The sequence below is a fragment of the Thermobia domestica genome, chromosome 1 (assembly GCF_964235325.1).
Source record: "Thermobia domestica chromosome 1, izTheDome1.hap1.1, whole genome shotgun sequence".
Lineage (NCBI taxonomy): Eukaryota > Metazoa > Arthropoda > Insecta > Zygentoma > Lepismatidae > Thermobia > Thermobia domestica.
In genome coordinates this window covers 310,883,047-310,904,731 of record NC_137454.1, presented here as the reverse complement: position 1 = coordinate 310,904,731, position 21,685 = coordinate 310,883,047, and the positions used below count along the sequence as shown (strand labels likewise).

The 21,685-nt window shown below is 34.3% G+C and overlaps 1 protein-coding gene across 3 annotated transcripts in view; it reads right to left on the bottom strand.

Annotated features, from left to right (window-relative positions):
• LOC145662135 (uncharacterized) overlaps positions 1-21,685 on the bottom strand; it is a 55,770-nt gene that overhangs the window by 32,652 nt on the left and 1,433 nt on the right. The window contains exons 2-3 of one of the 3 annotated variants that reach the window (XM_081727471.1): positions 16,392-16,903; positions 1,741-5,428 (exon numbers count right to left, since the gene is read on the bottom strand). In XM_081727471.1, coding sequence (XP_081583597.1) covers positions 3,853-5,428; positions 16,392-16,768 — 1,953 coding nt within the window. In that variant the 5' untranslated portion in view covers positions 16,769-16,903 and the 3' untranslated portion in view covers positions 1,741-3,852. Of the gene's footprint in view, positions 1-1,740; positions 5,429-16,391; positions 16,904-21,685 lie in introns of those variants that run through there. The other 2 variants (XR_014126999.1, XM_081727488.1) reach the window with 2 other exon arrangements.

The following is a 21,685-nucleotide window of genomic DNA, read 5'->3' as shown; positions in this document are numbered from 1 at the left end:
GAAATTAGTCTCACCACTTTGCACTGCGCCTTTTCTTCTTAAGTAAGCGTGAGCATGTTACAGAACATAGAGAACAAAGTGTGTCCTAATTTTAGGTATGGTTTAAATTGATTCTGTTGTGTAAAGTTGCCTCGTACCTTGTTTTACTCTCTCTTTGTCCTTAAATATGAATTAACTAATAATGGGATATAATAACCGAATAATTATGTAGTTACAGGTTATACCTATCTTTTAAATTCTGAAGTGTTAGCTCCCTCAGTTTGGTTTGGTCTATCTCTCCTTAAATTAGCGTTAACAAATTATGGGACGTAATGAAGAAATTCTTACCAATTTTTAAATTTTGAATGTGAGGAGGGCAATATGTAATTAAGCTCCTACCTTCTTCGCGCTCTCACCCCCTTAAATAAGCGTAAACCAATTATGAGACATCAACACTTTGCTTTTGGTCTGCTTTCTTAAATGAGTGGGAACAAATTTTGGGATATAGTGAACACATTTATTGCTAATTAATTTTGGCTAATTATTGGTGGTATGTAATTTTTAAATTTTGAATATTTTGGGGGGAGAGCACTGAACATAGGCGAGAAAGATTATGTGCTCTTGAAGACTATTAAAATAAAGCGTTTGAGACAAATATTTTCTATTTAAGACGTGAAAAATAAATATATAAGTAACTCTAACTATTTAATTTCCATACAAGATAATGAAGCATTGTCGGAAAAATTTCTCGCTCTAATAATGTCATTGAATTTGGAACGGTCGTGAAAACGTAATACACAGGTTAATTTTCTATCAGTTGAAGGAAACACAGTTATTTGTCATACGTGTTCCTTTTAAGAGTCAAGAGATATAAAATATTGTTCACTTTTATTAAACAGTTTAGATCATAAACACTTGAAGATATTCATCACAGTAAATGTATAAGATATAAAGTATTTTAATAATTTTCATTTTTAAGCTTTAAATGGAGAATAGGAAGCTAAGAGATTTTCTATGTTATATATATCTTATTTTTTTAGATACTAGATGCGTTTCCTTTAGCTCCAAAAGTCAAAACATGTTACATTATATGTCCAGGCATCGTATTAAATATTAATTAAAATTCTAACTTGTTTTTGTTCAGAATATAATCAATAATTTAAAATTCTTAGTATTTGAACTTCGGGCATCTCTCAGATCCCTTTTTTCATTTGCTTTAATGTATTCTTAATTATTTTTTAAATTGAATTATAATTTCAAATAGGCGTGTCTGAATCACTGCAAATTCTTTACATGAAGAGATATTTTTCACTATTTAGCAAACGAATAGAGCTACATATATTATCTAACAAATTTTAAGATAGTGGTTCTTTTACATCGTGGTTAATATGAAAACTAATTTCCAAGGAAATTATAAAAATAAGTGTTTCTTTGTCATTAACGATTCCATAGATTCTGACACTGAGAAGTAATAGACCTCGAACAATGAAAACGAAAATTTTTGATTCAAAGACGATCGTGCGTAATTACGCACTGTACCAAACAATTGCAAGATTAAGTTGCACAACATTGTACGAACAGCTCTCGAGAGACGTATGGGAATATATACAGACTCATCTCCGTCTACCCCGGAGTCCTTTTTTTCCCCCGATAATGTAAAATAAACCGCGTTGTGTTCCATTATTGTGAGATAGACATGCCGCAACTAAAGTGTACAAGAAAAAGAAAAGAAACGGAAATTATTCATTTTCAGGACACGTGTTAATTTCATATTCATACTTTAATATTTACCATTAACTAATACTTGAAGTATTTTCCCTTTTTTCAGCTTCATTTTTAGGACTGGAGCCACAATAAGGATCACCATTATAAACGTTAATAACTTCGTATAGGAAACATGTACATTAACGATACATGTATATTTGATTAAGCACCTAATAGGTTTTTGTCTTTCTTGTCTAGCAACACTAATCTCAGGGCTATCTACCGACAGACATATATATAGAATTACGAAAGAGGGCGAGTTTATACAATGTTAAGCAGAATGAACGAGTATAAGAAAAACTGAAATCATCCGTAACCCTGGCGAGGAAGTTTAGAAGTGCACTTTCTGTCCAGAATTTTTCAAATAATGAAAAATCGGAATATGTAATCAACAACGCAAATCTCCAGGAAGGACAGGAGGGAATCAACACGAATTTTAACACCTAATATATCGAAAGGATAACGGAAGATGTTTTGCGTAGTTCTTACAATTAGACCAAATATAGATTAGCTTGATTGGGGTTTCGGACTTACTGACCAGGATATTGCACAAAGATTTAAATCTCTTTTCGTACAAAGTTCAATGAAGAAGTTATCGGCTTATAAAAAAAGGGAGTAGGAATTCCATAGGACAGTATTGGAAATGTTTGATGATCAACTTGACAACGCTCTATATTAACGAACCTCAGTGTATCTGAAAGTTTGTGAAGAGGAATCTAAAATTTTGGGGAGAGTAAGTGAGTGCTGAGCAATTTTATATTACACTGAACTTAATGGAAGTTATATTATGACATGGTATCGTGGCAAGCTTTATCGTAGGGTCTTAAATTTTTTAAGACAATGGCAAAACACGACAGTAAGTTCCGAAAGACATGTTGGGACACTTGGAATTTACAACATTCCCTCATTCGCATTGGCATACGAAAATTGTCGTTCAAACAAAACGGCGTAACATCTGGAACATCATCGTTTATTTGACATCTCCATTTCACTGCCCGTCTATCTTTGAAAGAGGCAGTGACTATCCCTTGATTACCAATATCGTCTGACCATCCATTTTTTTGTGTACTACTAGAAGAACGTAGCATATACCTAGAAATAATCTATATAGAAATTGAAGACATTAATTAGTCTTGAACAAGATTAGCATCGAAACTTGTATTGATACTAGTGGAAATACACCTTAAGTACACAGTGCCCACATATTAAGCACGTTTTCGTAAATGCCAAAAATGAAAAACCTACATAGTTGAGTTGTTGAATTTAACGAGCTATCAATCATTATTCTAAGTGTACCCGATATACATAGTAGTTTATGATGATAAACGTTATTGTGGTCCATGCTCAACAATTCGTTTTACAAGTACAGAATGACTGAAATTTATGAATACATAACAGAGTACATAAAAAGAGCCAAATAGGTTTGCAGTTCTTATAACAGGTCATGCACTCCAAGAAGAGCGTTTCCAGTTGTTATGCTGTCCATTTTCTGGCCTCAATACAGCTTAAAGTCCCTCTGCACCTGTATAATTTGATTTGATGTGAGAAACAAAGTCCTTAGTTTTGCGGTTTTATTTTTCATAGACTGTATATTCACCAACATTCGTACTTCAAACTAGGCTTGCACTATAAACTCCGTTACGATCTTTTCGAATAAAAACATTTATGTATTCAGGTGGGTCATTTTTCTGTAAATTTTGATCTTTAATGAAAACTTCAAAGGAAGCGCATAAATTCTAGCAAATTTATATTTGACTTGCTTACCAAACGTATGCTTAGCTCAAGCATAACTTTCAAATGTTAATTCATCACTGGAGAGGAAGTATTATTATACTGTCCTAGTTTGCGGCTTGAACTACAATTTACGATTGAACATAATTTTCAGTTTTGTACTTCTTTATTTATTTATTTATTTATTTTTTTTTTTGCACTTCAAATTTTATAATTAACAATTAAGACACTTATAGCTAAAGAATGTTTCAAATTCTAACGTAGAAACTTGCAGCGTTGAGAATAACAATTCTAGCTGTCATTTTATGATATAAATGATAAAAAATTTTTTCCATGGTGAGTGCATTAATGTATGGTTCTTCAAACAGGAATACCTCTTCAAGCTTTGTAAGACTTTTTATACGAGACGGGTCTTTCTTTCCTGTGAGTTAATATATGACTCACCAAATTACTTCTACTATAGAAACATCTGTTACATTCGTGACAAGACAATTTTTTCTCTCCTGTATGTATCAACATATGCATCTTTAAATATGAACTTACCTTAAAACATTTTCCACACTTATCACATGAAAATGTTTTCTCTACTGTATGTATTAACTTGTGCTTTTGCAGAACAGATTTTTGCTTGAAACTCTTACCACACTTTTCGCATTTAAAGGGCCTTTTATCGGTGTGAAGTAACATATGTGTTTTGTAATTAGACTTATGATACATCATTTTTCCACATTCCTCACAACAATAAAGGTTTTCTCCTGTATGTTTTGACAAATGAGTTGTTAAAAATTTTTTCATACGAAACTTTTCGCCACACTCCTGACATGAGAAAGGTTTTTCTCCTCGATGTATCAACATGTGATCGTCCAAATTTGCCTTTCTAGTGTATCTTTTACCACACTCCAGACACGGAAATGGTTTCTCACCCGTATGCGTTCTCATATGGTATTTCAAAGTTTTTTTACATTTTAGGCGTATGCCACATACTTGACAATCAAATGGTCTCTCGCCTGTGTGTACTCTTGTGTGTTCCATTAAAGAAAACTTGCGGTAAAATCCTATTCCACATTCGCTGCAAGAGAAAGGTTTTATCCCTGTATGTATTAGAACATGTGACTTCAAATTATTTTTATAATGGAACATTTTGCCACACTCGTGACAAGAGAACGGTTTAATGCCTGTATGAATTGAACTATGTTCCTTTGAGCTGAATTTATTAGTGAATTTTTTCCCACATTGCTCGCAACAAAAATATTGCCTCCCTGTATGTGTCATATGTTTTTTCAATTTAGATTGTGTACTGAATGTTTCGTTACAATTGTGACAAGATACTCGATTCTCCTTGGAATGTATTAACATATGTTGTTTAAGAGTACGTTCGTAAAAATATTCTTTGCCACATTCATTACAAGAGAAAGGTGTGGCTTTCGTGTGTAGTACGATGTGGTTCCTCAAAGAAGATTTTTGGCTGAATGTTTTCCCACAGTCATTACAAGTTAAAGGCTTGAGTTTATGCACTAACATGTGTTTTTCCAAACCACACATACGATTGAAAATTTTGCTACACTTCTGACAGGAAAAATATTTTTTATCTGCTTGGAATAGCGTCTGTATTTTCATATTATTCACTTCACTTGACATTTCCTCATAGTGCTGGGAGGAATGAGCTTCATACATAAATGTACAAAATTTCTTGTTCATTTTATCGGAGTGCTGTTTCTCAGCCGCGTTCATTAACAACTTTCTGCGGAAGGAGGTCTTTCCTGCTAAGGACGTCTGACTTTCTCCAGAAATATATGAAACCAAACCTTTGGATTCTTTTCTGTGTTCCTTAAGGCTAGGAGTCTTCGTAAATTCGTAAGTACATTGTATCTCTGTTTGTGCATGAGGCACGTTTGAAGTGTGTATTTTTTGGTTCTTAGTATTTCTGCTGGAATTACAGCAGGTAACAGATTTTCTGAAATAAGAAAACTACTACTATTAGAGACTGTTAATAATTTACATACATATTTAACCGACAGTGCGACTTATAAGGAAAGTTTACCAATTGGATATTCAATGAAAATATTAAATGTAGACCCTTTTGTAATTTAAAATGATTTTCAAGAACGTACCTGCTAATGGCAGTAGAGGAACAACATGTGCTCAGTCATTTTACAAATTCAAAACATGGGGGAAAATTTTACTTCCTTAAAATGGGAATAAACTATCTTCGAGAAAATTTAAAAGAAAGTACATATTACACTGGTTTCCCACACGGAATAGCTCAAGTTTTATAAATATCGGAATGTCGCAAAAGTGAAATTATCATCTACTAGTTAGGAGAAGCTGCTGTACCTAGGGACATTTTTTACATTTTGATATATTACGTAAGTAGAATTTGTGTTTCCTATTATTTGAATAAATGATTTTCAAGAGCAAGGGTTCATTCATCACTTGCGCTGACCAGTAATTCGATAGTGCATTTAACAAAAAAAAAAAAAAAAAAAAAAAAAAAATTACCTATCTTTCGATTGTCTAGTTTTGTCCCAAGGTACATTTTCTTGATGTACCAGGGAACAATGAAGATGTACCTAGGGACAGACAAAAACCATGGTTTTTGTGACATGCACAAGGTTTTCGAGGTAGTGATAATATTACTAAAACGCAAATGAATATGAATGTTTGGTAATAATTTTATTTTCGTGTGATTTTTAAAATGTAAACAGAAAATAGTATCAGTTTCAAAACACATTTTTGAATAACCTGAAAATTTTCAAATAGTTTTATAGAGCATGAATATTTCTCTATAAAGGAGTGTAAAAGTAACCAAACAATCTATCAGTTTTTCCTTAAAACAACTAATACCTTACGTATCCCTAGACTTATCCGAAGAGAAAAACTCTCTTATTTGAAATTGCGAAATATTTAACAGAAAATAAAAGACAAATTATGTTTCTCATGAATCCTCAACTTGTCTTTAACTTAAGTCATAGCCATTCAAAGAAACAGGAAAAAATTACTTTTGAAGATGCCTTGAGGACGAACCGCATGCAAATGTTGGAGGTGCCAATTTTAGGATGATGTCTTCCAATCTTAGAGAATATACATTCGATTCTTCAAGAAATGTGAAATATTCTTTACCAATTGACTTCGCTTTGTTGAGATATTGCACGCAGAATTCTTCGGAAGATTCCTTGTTGACTATCTTTCCCACATAGTATTTACTTGTTCTCTTACTAGCCAGTTTGATTAAAATGAAATCGCCAACATTAATCTTTTGCGTTTAGGCAGAGTCTTTAGTTTCTTTAACTGTAATCATTTCTTCAAACATTGTCATATAATCACTTGAATCATCGTTGCATATATTCATGATTATCTCTTCTTCCTCTTCTGATTCCTCTTTCTGCGTATAGCGTATTCTCATTCGTGACTTCCTCAGTTTCTTCGAATCCTTATTTTTTGAGTTTCCTTTGGTTCTGCGCATATTCCTTTGTTCTATTTCCAGTTTTTCTGGTGCATCTTTCAAAACTCGTGTTTTTCCAGTCAGACCTATTCGACCTCTTCGTGATGTTTCAGGTGCTCTGATAGGAAGTGGTCGACTAGCACCTTAGGAATTGAAGACTGAACCGGTGAAAAAGATTGATTAGCAGTAGCCCATAACGACGCTTGATATGATGCAGGAGTGCTCTGATGTAGTAATTTCAACAGATGTAGAATTTAAAACCGATGTGGAGGATTGCGTGGATGGGGATGCCTGAACTTCATTTGACATAAGCACTTGAACAGAAGCAGATGCTCCAATCGATGCAAAATTTTGATCAAAAGTGGGAATGTCTTTCTTCTCTGTTGAAATAGAATTAGTAATTTCATCATCTCTGAACGGATTTATCTTTAATGGAACCAAACCACACATCTGAAACCCATTAATTATGTTCGACGGTATAAATGTTTGTTTGTAGGCTGTGCCTTCTAGACTTGCAGCATCATATTATGTAATTGATCCCTTGGTATTACTGGAAGTTGATGTGGCCAAGAATTCAGCTGCGGCTCTGTCATAGAATGTTTTGAAAGGTCCAAAGAAGGCGACATCTAAAGGCTGCATTCTGTGTGTTGTATGAGGGTGGAATGTAAGAACAATTTACGACTGCTTTGCTAGTGTAATAATTGCTATTGCCAAATGACTTTCGTGAATATCTAATAATAATACCACAGGATTCTCTTTTGAAGGTTTTACGTGATTTATAAAATGCTCCAGAAACTTCTAAAAAGTGTCCTGGTTGGACCATCTTGAAACGTGTGCAGTACCTATAGATCCAGGAGGTGCATGTTAGCATGCTAGATTCGCAAAAATTGACACGCGGAAATACAAGTAGTGCTGGAATTGTATTGCCTATAGCATTGATACAACAAATCATTGTTACGTTAGGGCCTCTTTCTCCTGCAGTTGCAGCTACTAGTTGTTTTTTTCCCTTTTTTTAGCAAGAACACGTGGTGTGTTGTGAACAGTGGAAATCATTGTCTCACCAAAATTGTAAATTTTAGACGGTGGAAATTTGTAACGCAATAGACCGTCTGAGTAAACAGAAAAGAACGAAGCAACATTTTCTTTCGTAAAAGATACAAACCGTAGAATGCTGTTGCTTTCAAGCTTTCGCAAAGATGTTTCATTTTCATAGTTTTTTCTAAATGCGCGAAACCATTCGTCACCTGCAGATAAATTCTTTTCTCATTCTTCAGGATAAGTCTTCTTGTTTTTCTTAGCCCATAAGTACACAAGTTCTTTCAGCCCCTGTGTAGTTAATCCATGTTGTAGACGGGCACTAAGTACAATGTGTTCCGTAAACTACTCCTTTTCTGTTTCAGGGAAGATTAAACGGTTATCATAATTAGGCTTGTATTTATACTGATCGACGCCAGAATCCGGGTATTTTTTCTTCAAGTCAGCGATGATACGTGCCAGTGCTGATTTTGAAACGTTGTTCTTCCCGGCTGCTTTTCGTATCGATAGTTTGTTCTTTAGGACATACTTCACAGTGTTCTCGACATCATCTGGTTGAGGACCAAGGCGCTTTCTACTCTCTTTACTTCGTGACATTTCTCAGAAAAGAGAAACAAAACAAATTGCACTCGTATGTACCTAAGGACACTTTCCCCAGGTACGTCGTCCCAAGGCACATATTCGCGCACACTTTCGTTGTAAAGATAGTACACCTCAAGCAATAGCATTTACCATCTTAAATAAATAGTATAGACGCACATAAAGACTACTTTCATCATGCGTCTATAAAATTCTGAGGTAAACTGTAAACAAAACTATAAAAAAAAATATTTCAAACCTACCAGATTTGCACTTTTTGTTAGAAAAAAATGAACATGTACACTGTAGCACTACTTCCCAGTAACATACTCGGCCACTCACTGTGACTTCCGGAACCTTGCTGCGAGGTTGCACTAACCACAAGCTACAGATTTTCACTGCAGAACAACAGAGAAATGCAGTATTGTCCCTATGTACATTTGGCCTTAGGTACAGCAACTTCCCCTACTACATAATAAGCCAAAGAAATATTTACAGCTTATACAGTACTGTATTGACGTGGAGTATTCAAATTTGAAAAGGCAACAGAATTTGTTTTTTCATCTTGGCGGGCAACCATTTGCACATTCGGTAGCCGATAACTGTTTATAACGTCACTAAAACAATTAATAAGGGTGGAGGCCGTCCTTATTCGGAATTTCAGGAAAAAAGTTTTGGAATATTTCTGTATTTGTGTGGAAATTAAAATAACAAATGATGAGTCAACAAAGATTCTACAATCTACATTTACAATATTCCGATCAGAATAAACAGCCAATTCTCGTAGGGACTCGCACGTGCGAACTGAAATTGCGAAATTAAATATAACTGTATTTAGATAGGAATACGAATAAAAGAGATAAATTTGTTCCCGGAATTTGTCTTGGACATTAAACAGTGTAGAAGTAATTTAACTTACTAAGTTCTACTCATTTCAACACAAATGGAACTGAAATGACGCTTGCATACCAGTAGCTGAAGTTGTGTACCACTTTCCATAGTATCAGTTCAGATTTGAACCGAGGGAGACTGAAGACATGCAGCATAAACAAAAGATATGGAAAATCAACTTAGTGTACTACTAGGGGAAGATTCTGCTGCCAATTTGCAAGAGTTTTAAGTGCCCAGGAACGAGATCAGCACTATCAGTATTCATCGAAACGACGCTTCAGTACATCATTCAAGATTGTTTCTGATATTTTAGCAAGATAGTAAGCCGACTATCTCTTTTAGCGAAACCTGCGATCACGAACATGCTGCGATTGAGCGTAATACTGAATTTCTACCTTTTAATATCTTGGTGGGCCTCTCCTACTGTTCTCTGCTTAGTATGTTTAAAGTTAGTGGAAGGTACTTAAGGAGAGCATGAAGGAAACGTAACTTCCATCTGATGTGGCACTTGCAGCATGCTTTCTTTTAAGCATGGTTTAGATATTTTGTTTGTATCTGTCTCGTTTGACGTTTCTGAGAAAGTTCTTGAAAACATTGATAAATGAGTTCCATGTCCAAAGTTCCAGATTGTTCCTGATATTTCTGAACAAAGAAACTCTTATGGGCTCACAATATATCCACCATCAAAAATATACGCCATATTCTTTCATTCGGCAAGAAACGAAAACTTTGAGTTAGATACGGGATTACATATTCATGCGAAATGCTTAGATCAATTGCTTGATTATATGAATTTAATATGTAAGAGTGATAGAGAGTTCCGAGAATTAGGGTGAATGCATTAAATTCTTGTTCCTGAGAATAAATCTTTGTTATGGATCTGTTCGAAACTTTCTATTGTATTTCACATGATCTGCTATTTCTTTCTCACAATAAGCATGGTGCTTTAGTATAGCCTTGTAGCTGGACCAATAAACCACATCTTCAGATCAAAGCTAACAGTACTTATATGTTATCATTAGAATAAATAAACGGTAGTATGATTTTTATGAGATACAGAATGTAGTATTGGCACGGAGAATAATTGGAAGAAATTCCTTTAAACTTCTTCAGATTGATTACAGAAACAAACGCTATGCGATCAATTAAACCTTCAGATTTACATATATAGAAAAAAAGTTCGGATTTCTCACACACATACTTTTCTGATTTGATTGTATGCTTACATGCTGTATTGTCACAGCAAAAGCACGCTCAAAATGAAACAGCACAGTTTTTTCTATGATATGTTTAAAGCAGATGACAAATAGTTTCCAAGATATCGATGTGAATGTTTAAAAAATATTGCAGAGAAAAAATGTTATCGCAGAATAACGAAACAAGCTCATTCTGTTCTCTAAGGAACGATTTTTTTTTTTTTTTGCAAAAGACATTTGGAAATGTCTAAACGTTTAAATTACCGTTATACACATGTTGGTAAAACATTACTTATAAATACATCACGTGTTACGTATTTCATATAATTGAATAGATTATACAAAATTTATAAGTGATATGACGAAAAAATTAATGGTCTTGAAATCAAAGCATTAAATTTAGTGTACTTCATCGGCAAAATCCTCGCAGGGCTCTGTAAGTTATTCTTTTACCTTTCTTCTTTCATCTAGTTTTATTTATTGTCTTTTCTCAATGCTCCATATTCTCTACCTGATGATTTAAAATTTTTTCAGGTTTTTTATCATACTCTCCTAGACTTCTTCTTCGTTTCATCCTTTAATATTTTGTGGTTCGTGAATATTTTTATTTTTATCTACTTATCTTATGCGGATAATACGTAATTTTTCGTAGAGAGTTTATAAACTGTTAAGTTTTTAAGATCTTACCATGCCCTGACGCAGACAAATAGTTTCAGTAGTAGAGATCCCTTAGCAGCAAATTTACTTATTTTTACTAATGCTTCCTTCAATTAAGAACATTTCTTGTTTATAAAATGTACATCTTAGTTCCTTAACGGGATGATCTACCTTTGGTCCGCACAAAAATTTTATATTGGACCTTATGGGGAGAACATGGCTACCGAATTTTCACATTTACTAAGGAACTAGGTATCTCTAATGGGAAAGAAAAACTTTGCAGCATTCTACAGAAGTTTATTAACAGGTTGGAATACTTAAATTGTATATTTGTCTGCTAGTTTAGCAGAAATAAGTTATTAAAAATATAAATAAATTAGTTTCTTTTTATACAAATTATATGTCTAACTTTGGAACCAATTATGGTAGAAAGATGAACTTTTTTTGTATTATTTCATGAGAAGAGACGATCCTTATAGTTTTAATCACAACCATATCTGATACGCCAATTAAAAAATAGTATTTTAATGAAAGTATTAAAGTCCACTTATTAAAATTTGACGAGGGTAAGTTACGCCCCACTCTAAGCTTGGCCGCGGAAAGGGCGGGGGTTGGCGAAATGGAGGAAAAAGGGGGTGGATGTCTGAATGAAACAGGTTTTCGACCAGTTCCTGAGATTACCTGTCAGCTGCCAAATACTGTTAGCTTTATGGAGTTTGTCTCCCTCAATGGTTCCACACTAAGAGACTGGACGATGTGGTGTGAAGTATCCTCTTTTCCATATTACCTCTGGAAGTTCATCAAGATGCATTCTAGACTGCGCGGGAAGAACAGTATATATCAGAAAACTCTGTTATTTTGGGAATATTCCCCTTTTGAACAAATATTATAGCATAGAGTAGTGGTGAATGGGGGCAGAGGGGTGCCCCCACAGGATTCCGACAATGTAAAGTCTTGGTCCCCATATATAGGTGTCCGTAAAAAAATGTCTCCTAAATTTTTTTAATAATGTCTTGGGAATATATATCAAATTTGAAGTGTTTTCCTGGTAGCCGTCATTTTTCAATATGGCCGCCGGCCTACGTAAATATCTCCCTCTCTCTCTCTCTCTCTCTCTCTCTCTCTATATATATATATATATATATATATATATATATATATAAAGAGAGAGATCGTGAATCAAGGCACTTAGAAAGAATTTTGGTGTCAGAGAGGGGTTTCTGAGGCCGATGAATTTAAATATGGCATTGCTTATTGCCACTTAGAAACCTTACAACCTGGCAACACTGTTGTCCAACGATTAACTGTACAAAGTTACAAATGCGTATATGCAAGCATTACTCTAGGATGTAGCATACTTCCTCAGGACTAAAGGAAACCTACTTTTTCTGGTAACTTTCATCACGACAAGACATATTTTACATGCTAACATGAGAGAACATATGTCTAAATCCAATATGGCAGACAATATGATGGCTAATTACTAGGCAACCAAGTAATGGACTTATTCAAATGCCTGTCAGTCCTAATTGGTCTAGAGAATGGGAGAAAGAGGCAGGATACGGTCTCATTGAAGAAGCGTCTCCTGAGGGAGCGAGGGAAATTTAAAATACTCCATTTTTTAATGAAAAACACGGTTTTGCCTCCTTGTCCGCAGATAACACTGCACACCAAATGTTCTATAAGACGTTCTCTAAATAGCCCCGTTAGATCCAATCTGTATTGTGTAAACCGTGCATGTTCACGGGGGAACAGCGGAGCAAAAGCCCTGTTTTTTGTGATATTTCTGGTTTGTCGTGCTTACTTCGCTAAGACTAAGCACTGTAAGCCAATCTCTAATTATCCTATAGCAGTGTTAATTTCAGATCATTTCCTCCGGAGGCACCACGTACAGAGGGGAAAGCGACTAAAAATTGCGTGCTCCACAGAAATTTCTGCGAAGATCTCAAGCACCCGAGGGTGAATTTCGTAGCTCTTTTTGAGAATTCCCCCCAGAATCACCCCTGAAATCATCACTGTCCTAGGAAGTTGAAACAAGAAGCAGGATACGCAAAAAAGAACAAACTTTCAAAGCATTTCAAGTTTAGGCTCGTTGCGCTAAGCGCCTTCGTAGAACGAGGATATGGGAATTGAAAAATGCACGTTTTCTTTCTTTCTTTCTTTCTTTATTTATTGAAAAACATGTTTCCCTTTTTTGTCCCCAGACAACGATGCAGACGACACACACCAATTGCCTTATTCAAAAATGTTGCCATGATAGCTCCTATAAGACTCATTTGGAAGGGTGTCCATACTGTGCATTGTTATATGGGGACAAGGGACCAAATAATAATAATAATAATAATAATAATAACTTTTGCCTCCTGAAAATAACCACATGGTAAAGTTATGGTCGATACATTTTTGGAATTCGAAGGCATTTTAGAATGCTTGTCTATCATCTGGTTATCAGAAATAATTGATCACCATTTTCTCTACTTATCTATAATTTTCTTACAGGGTAGAAACAACACCTCGTAAGAGAGAGAAAGTGGCAGAACTTGAGCTATTGAACGTGAGGACAGGATGTTTACATTCGCATTGACACACGCTGTGAAAACGGTCTGGGTACATAGCTGAAAGAGATTTGTGAAGACCCTTCATTTCATATCTCCCGGGACGAAAACAGAAGAAAAGGGTGGGCGCGGATGCCTTACCCTCGTCAAACTTCTTGACAGGTGGACTTTAATACTTATATTAAAATACTATTTTTTAATGGGCGTATCAGATATGGTTGGGATTAAAACTATTAGAGTCGTTTCTTCCCAAGGAACAAAACAAAACAAAAAAAAAAAGTTGATCTTTCTACCATAATTGGTTCCAAAGTTAGACATATTATAATTTGTAAAAAAAAAACTAATTTATTTATTTTTTAATAATTTATTTGTGCTAAACTAGCAGACAAATATACAATTTAAGTATTTCAACCCGTTAATAAACTTCTGTAGAATGCTGCAAAATTTTTCTTTCCCATTAGAGATACCTAGTTCCTTAGAAAATGAGGAAATTCGGTATCCATGTTCTAACCATAAGGTCCAATATAAAGTTTTTTGTGCCGGGAAAAGGTAGATCATCCCGTTAAGTACTTTCTCTCAAGCAGGCTTTCATCACAATATTACGAGTTTAATATTCTGTTAGGTCATATTATTTTAAGATTAATACATTTAAATTCTCCACTTCTTACTTACTGAAACATTGTCCTCAATGTGTAGACTCTCCATGATCAACTGAAAGTAGACTGTACCGTAAAACAAAATAAACATGATTTACCCCTACAATTACATTTTCTTCTGCAATTCCTTTCCAAACGGTTGTCCTTAGAAACAATATTTTTATGAATCCAAGTTATTTTCATTCTGTTTCGTGCTTCTTAAGAAGTCTCAAGAGTATATAGATATTCATTTACAAATGAATGACTATTAGAAACAGTTATGTGAAAATTAATGTGAACTTGTATTTTTTAAAAAAATATAAAACAACATATCTACACTCCTGTTATAGCAAAGATGGTAGATCTGCGTATTTGTCTACTAAGTTATCTGTTTCAGTTCGCAGCATTTCTGCACTTTTTTTCCGGTTAAAATAATCTGTAAATGTAGCAACAAATCTGTTCCTGAGTTACAAGTTGTTTAAAATGAAATGTAAAATTATGGCTGTTTGACTAGTGAGTATTGTGTGTATGTGATATTCCGTTATTTGTTTTTTGATGTCATGAATATTTTATTGAGAAAAAAAATTATAACACTCCATAAACACATATCTGTGACTAAGAGACAAATTGCGAAGAATTATAAGGTATAAGTAAATACTGTAAATAAATTTGCTAAGGATTGAAAGGAGGGCACTGGGAAGGACATCAACATGCATAGAAGGACCTCTGCACGGAATTTCAAAAAAATAACCACAACATAAGAATTTGTGATTATCAGAGAGAATTAAACCGACCTGGGGTTAGAGGATACGATTCAACTGAGAGACAAAGGCATCTGGATAGTTGATTTAAAAGGTGTAAGACTGCAGGAGAGAGAACTCCTTAAAACAGCAATGCAAAGGACGAGATTGGTTTGGACAAAATCAAAAGAATAGGTTTTATTTTTCGATGTCACTCATTTTGTTGTACAGGGCCAAATATATCGTTACGTTCGCAACTTAACTTCTGAAGAAATTAGTGCAAAACATCAATCAGAGTATGAACATCGGGAAAAAGTTTTGGAGGTGCTTCTCCATCGATGAACCAGGGCTTCCATGCTACAGACAGTATCAAGAACTTTGTTAAGTAGATAAATATAATAAATCTGGTACCAACACTTAATATGCTAAGGTCAGATGGAAGTTTTCTTCCTTTCATTTTTTTTTTTTTTTTTTTTTTTTACAGAAATAGATCGCACACTTTTGAAAAGTAAATATAGTTGCCCTTATGTTCAAAAGCACGAAGTGCAATATCTCGCGTGATTACCCGGGATGTAATCGCAGACAAGGATTTGTAACCAGATATGCATTCTTGTTGGTAAGGATCCGGCTTAAGACTGTGATGTAACCGGTGTTTACCAAATAGGCCTACTAGTGTATCCTACACACTCGTAGCAGACGGTGGTCATACTTCATACTAGATCTAGTTTCGCAACAAATATAAAATTACAACCTAATGTATGCACTATTTAAAAAGTTTAACCAAGGAAAAACAATTTGTAAATCGTCCCTTCCATTTGTAAGCCCGAAGTGTTAGAACTCAACTTTCTCTTTTGTTGCATCGAAAGTGCGTTGCTGAACGTCGAAACGAGAAACATCAATAGCATGTAATACCAGAAAAGGTGATCTCATATTTTCACTAATTTATTTCCAGAAAAGATGATTAAAAAGATTTTGATTTTACACAAGATATAAAATGTGTATCTTGAGCAATTGGTGTTAGTAAATATTTTGGAACGGTAACAAACCGCTGCGCACAACACTCATATTGATTTAACAATCACAGTTGCTCATAAAGTCTATTGGAAATAATGTTTAACATGCACTTTTCAATACAAGAGTACATGATTACATAGAAATTTACCAATATAAAAATTAAAAATGCTTACTTTCGAAGTCTGCTATCATTTGCATATTCTAAAACATAATTCCCACTTTGGATTAATTTTACACGAATATTAGTTCCTTCGACTTCCAGTCTTTTAAGACAAACTACTGGATTCCTAATCGTAACATCCTTCTTAAGGTTAGCTTCTGAATTCATTGAGTAAGTCTCATTGGAAGTTCGCGTACAATTTGGGCTTTTGTTTTCAAATATATTCTGATCTGTGAATATTGGCAAAGGAAGGTCTTTGATTTCAGTTAATTCTACACATTTCCGGCCCACTGCATCATCCTTAACGGAACAAACATTGCTTTTAATTTCGGAGAAAATGTTACATTTTGTATTACTTTGTTCATATTTTATTTCGTATTCATCTTCCATTTTGGTGCAGTGTTTTATATAGTACGGATGACCTTTTTCAATAAGGTGATTACAACTACGAAACACAAATTAAGATCTATGATTCAGTTCTTCATATATTCATGTTGAATTTTCATTTTATCTACGCAGCAAAACCTAAAAAATAAAAAAGTTAATAAATACAAAATAACTTTTCATTAACAGCAAACAAACAAAAATATATTGAGATCAATTACCAAACTTCTCTTTGCAGGACCAGCAATATTTCCATATAACATCAAAGTACTGTGCAAAGCAATGGATATAACATATCGTGATTTTTTTTTAAATGAAACTGAAAAGCTACGGAAGATCATGAGAGGCTAAACCTCTAACTACAGCAGTATATAACAAGTGCAAGACTCACTGCAGAATTACACACACAAAAAAAAAAAAAAAAAAAAAAAAACTTATATATTTATACAGAAGGAAAAGTGGTATGACTATTATTTGTATGAGGTATTGCCAAATTCGAACAGAAAGTGATAGTAAACAGAAATTCTGTGGAATCCTAAGACTTAATGTTGACTGGCGAAAAGTAGACATTCAAACAGATGCAAAAAGTCTTTAAAAAGTAACAGTCGGAACGTCGATATAAGGCTACACACTGTAAAACACTTTATTTGAAATAATAATGTAAATGTATTAGTGCCATTACTCACAGTAAAGGTTAGTCCATTTTCAGCAAGACATAACCATTAAAAATATTTACTTTGTGGCTAAACGTAACTCGTGATTTTGAACTTATATTGCCAACCCATAGAACATCAAATACGCAGTGAAAGTCAAAACGCAGTGAACGTTTAATTCTTATCTATCATATACTACTATAATATGATAGTAAAATTGACTACAGCACTATACAAATTCATTATGTATCAAAGTGTCCCAAATTGGTATGCAGACACCTGATTGTCTGTAAGAGATTTAAAGGGACCTAACAGGAAACTCATTTTCATTGACCTTTCCAATTCATGCTCCTCACACCTAGGATATTAGTAATGTACTAGCTGAACATAGCGCCAAATTCAAATATGAGCATGAATCTTTTTGTTATTCCTCACATCTGTACATGTCACTTTGCAGACACAAGTGAAAGAAGTGTTGGTAAAAAGCGGCAAGAGATACCGTAAAGGGGAGTTTTTTTTCGATACTTTTTCAATATCTCGTACCGCTTGCAAGCTTTCAGCCTACTTCCGGTTGCAGTTTTTAATTCATGTATGATCTGTGTTTTTTTTTTCTTCATGCATGTAGTATGTAATAAGCAAATACATAAACTAAGTGTCTATGGCCTGTTGAACCCGGAGGTTCAATGCCGTGTTCGCAAAAGCTCTCCATTGAATTCTATCCTTAGCCAATTGTATCCAGTTTCTACTCTATATTCTTATCTTGCGAGATCCATCTTAATATTGTTCTGCGACTACGTCTTCCTAACGGTAGTTTTCCAGCTGGTCTTCCAGTTAAGATTTTGAAAGCATTCGTACTTTGTTCCATCCTGGCCACATTACCTGCCCACTTGAGCCCCCTAGATTTGTTGGATAAACCGTATAAATTATGTGTTTCCTCGTTATGAAGATTCCGCCATGCCTTATTCCCGCTTCTCTTGGGTCCGAATGTTCGTTTCAGGATCTTGTTCTCAAATACTTTAAATCTATGTTCTTCGTTCGAAGTAAGAGACCATATTTGGCAACCATACAGAACAACAGGCATGATTATCGTTTCATACATTTTAAAATAAGCTAATATATTACACATACAATCAATTATAATGCCAGTGATTTATGATGTTCATTAGACAAAACACTCCAAACAATAAAGATTCAACTTAGACTGAAGAAATGGTTTCCTTCGTTTTTCACTATAATTTGGCGATGAAACAAACACCTGAGAGATATGCAGCTTTTGTATACAATTATATGGTGTTGAAATGTTCATAGGTAGGATATGATGCTTTAGTTTTTTTTTTTAATTTCAACACTTCCAGTGTACCCGTAAAAATGTAATAAATAAATAATGCCCATTTTTTTTTTTTTTAATATTGAGTTAGAACTGGACAATCTACGCAAATTTGCCATCTATAACTGAAATCGTCATCTTTCTAGAGCCTGTAGTTTCCGAATCTCACGGTCGAAACGATTTTCCACAAACGTATAGTTTAAAGAACTCCAGAGATGGCAACACAATTCATTTGCATTTATTTCGGAGAAGGCTTATTAAAATGCAAAGGCTTTGAACAATAATTAAAAAGGATAAACTTTCTAAAAAAAGATCTCTTTAAGTAAGTTATTTAAAGTACACCTTTTGAAAATTCTTTTCTTTGTTATAAACGTGAAATCACAAATAACCGTAAATCAAAGGTTTGAAATCTAAAGTTATAGGTTTGAGCTCAGTCGTTCTTAATTGCTATTCTAGCATGTTAATAGATGGATATTATTTGGTTTCATCAATTTTAAAAAAGAAAGAGCATAGAAAACGATAGAAGAAAAAATAAAATTGACAATCAATACAGGGTTATATGTAAAAGGCAAATTAACATCAGAAATTTTAAGCTATAAATTGTGAAATAGCATTTGATTCAACATAGCGTTCGGATTTATAAGCTAGAGTATCTGAACGACTAATGTTCCCCAAAATGAAACTTCTTTGGCTCTTCTATTATGTATTCTCTTAATGTTGAAGTTTGGAATGATTATGCCTTCACAAATGATGCAGGCTAAAGAGAAGCTGAACACGGGAGATGTTTCTTTCCTTCTCCTCTGTCTTCATTAATTATATAACTCAGTTACATCCCAGAGGAGACGCCGACGGCCTAGTTCCAGACGGCGATAGAACTAGAAATATGAGCATTGATTTGATGCAGGTGACATTTAGGCAAACTTCTTGAAATAATTGTTGAAAAAATACGCATTTTTTTCATTAAATACCTATTTATTATCCTCTAGACGATTTACACTCGGGAATATGGCAATATCTTTCTTTACACTGATAAAGTTCAACGAAGCCACTAGATGTAGGTGTTGAAAAGATTATATTGCTCTTGCGATTTCTATATAGTCTCGAAACACTACAGTCATAAAACACAACTATCATTAAAAGTACAATCTGAAGAACAGAAAGCAGTTACTAGTGGGGGCAAATTTTTACTTTGACTCCAACTGTGACTTCAACCAATTCATGTGATCCGGTTCCCGGAGCAGTTTAGGAATCATTCCTAAACTGCTCCCGGAACCGGATCACATGAATCGATTACAATTACTAACACAGTGATAGTAATGTACGATGTTAAGAATTATACTATAAGTACAAGGGCCAAAATGTTACTATACGATGTTAAGAATTATACTATAAGTACAAGGGCCACAATGTTACTATACGATGTTAAGAATTATACTATAAGTACAAGGGCCACAATGTTACTATACGAAGTTAAGAATTATACTATAAGTACAAGGGCCACAATGTTACTAAACATCAATTCAGGTGAAGCGGTGACTATGAATTTTGAGATCTAAATGGGGGGCTACCGCCCCCCAACCCCCCCGCTCAACTACCATAAAAACATCCAAAATAATAATAAATAATCACACCACTACTATAAAGCTAAGATAAGAAGGGAAAAATTAAAAAAAAAACACTCGTCTCTAATCATAAATCAGTGCATGACAAAGAAAAAAAAATTACATCTCAACAAGACAATAGGACAAGCAGCAGCAAACCAAATACTTTGCCTAATACTCAAATGCAAAACAAATCAAGAATAAAAATAATATGAATTAAAAAAAGAAAACACTCACCATTTCGCCATAGGAGAAATCTCATGAATAATGAACTCATAACTGCTGATTCCACACACGAAAAAATAAGACACCAAGAACACATGCACAATACTCAACATTACTGAAAAATGTTCCTTTCCGCACACACGTCGTTTTATTAAACCGAGCACACTTGCTATTATTACAAACAAGAAACCAATAAACGTCCACTTTTAGAATACGTCGAAAATATCTTCAGTTTAGACCACAACTATGATAGGTTTTCTCTAACTCAATTCAACCAATTCAATTACGCGCTCCCGCATGCCACAAACAGCAGCACACACATACATGCACACAGAACATGTGATTACTAACCAACTACCATATGACTACACAAACACCTAGTGGGAAAAATATGAACTAAGACGTCACACCAAAGGCACGAACAGTTCTAACAAGTGACTCACGCACAAACAGTTCCAGGAAGTAACTGAACCTATAAGAACCGATTAAAGTCACAGTTGGAGTCAAAGTAAAGACTTACCCTAGTGGGAACTCATACTATGGCAAAAACCCACAAGTTGTCATTCCTATTGCATTCATGCATATACATCAATGCTGACGCGTCTGTATTCCGCGGATGTACCCCTCCGCGCACTTATTAGCTTCGCACTAGTGATGGGCAGTGGGAATATTCCCAGTGGGAAGGAATTAAAAAGTGGGAATATTCCCGGGTTTTTTCCCTGGCCTATAAATTCCCGGGAAGGAATTTATTTCCTTTTCTTTACTTTATCTTCCAAATTATAAGAACCATATGACTACTTACTTTATTTTATTATATTATGATTTACTTCTAGGTTTTAAAGAATTTGGAAGTTAAAAAATTTAAAATTATTTGATGGTACTTTATATAAATAATAATATGATATTTTAAGTTGCATTTCCATTTGCACTAAGAAGTAGGGTAATTATTTAGTATTGGAGGACAAAACTAGCGAAAAATGGGATGATTTACGGAAGAAATGGGTTGATAGTGATGTTCAAGTAGCCAAGGAAGTATCGAACATGTGTTTTTTAAAGCAGTAGAGGATTTATACAAAACGTAAAGGTAAGTGCAAGTGATTTATGTGAGAAAAGAAAG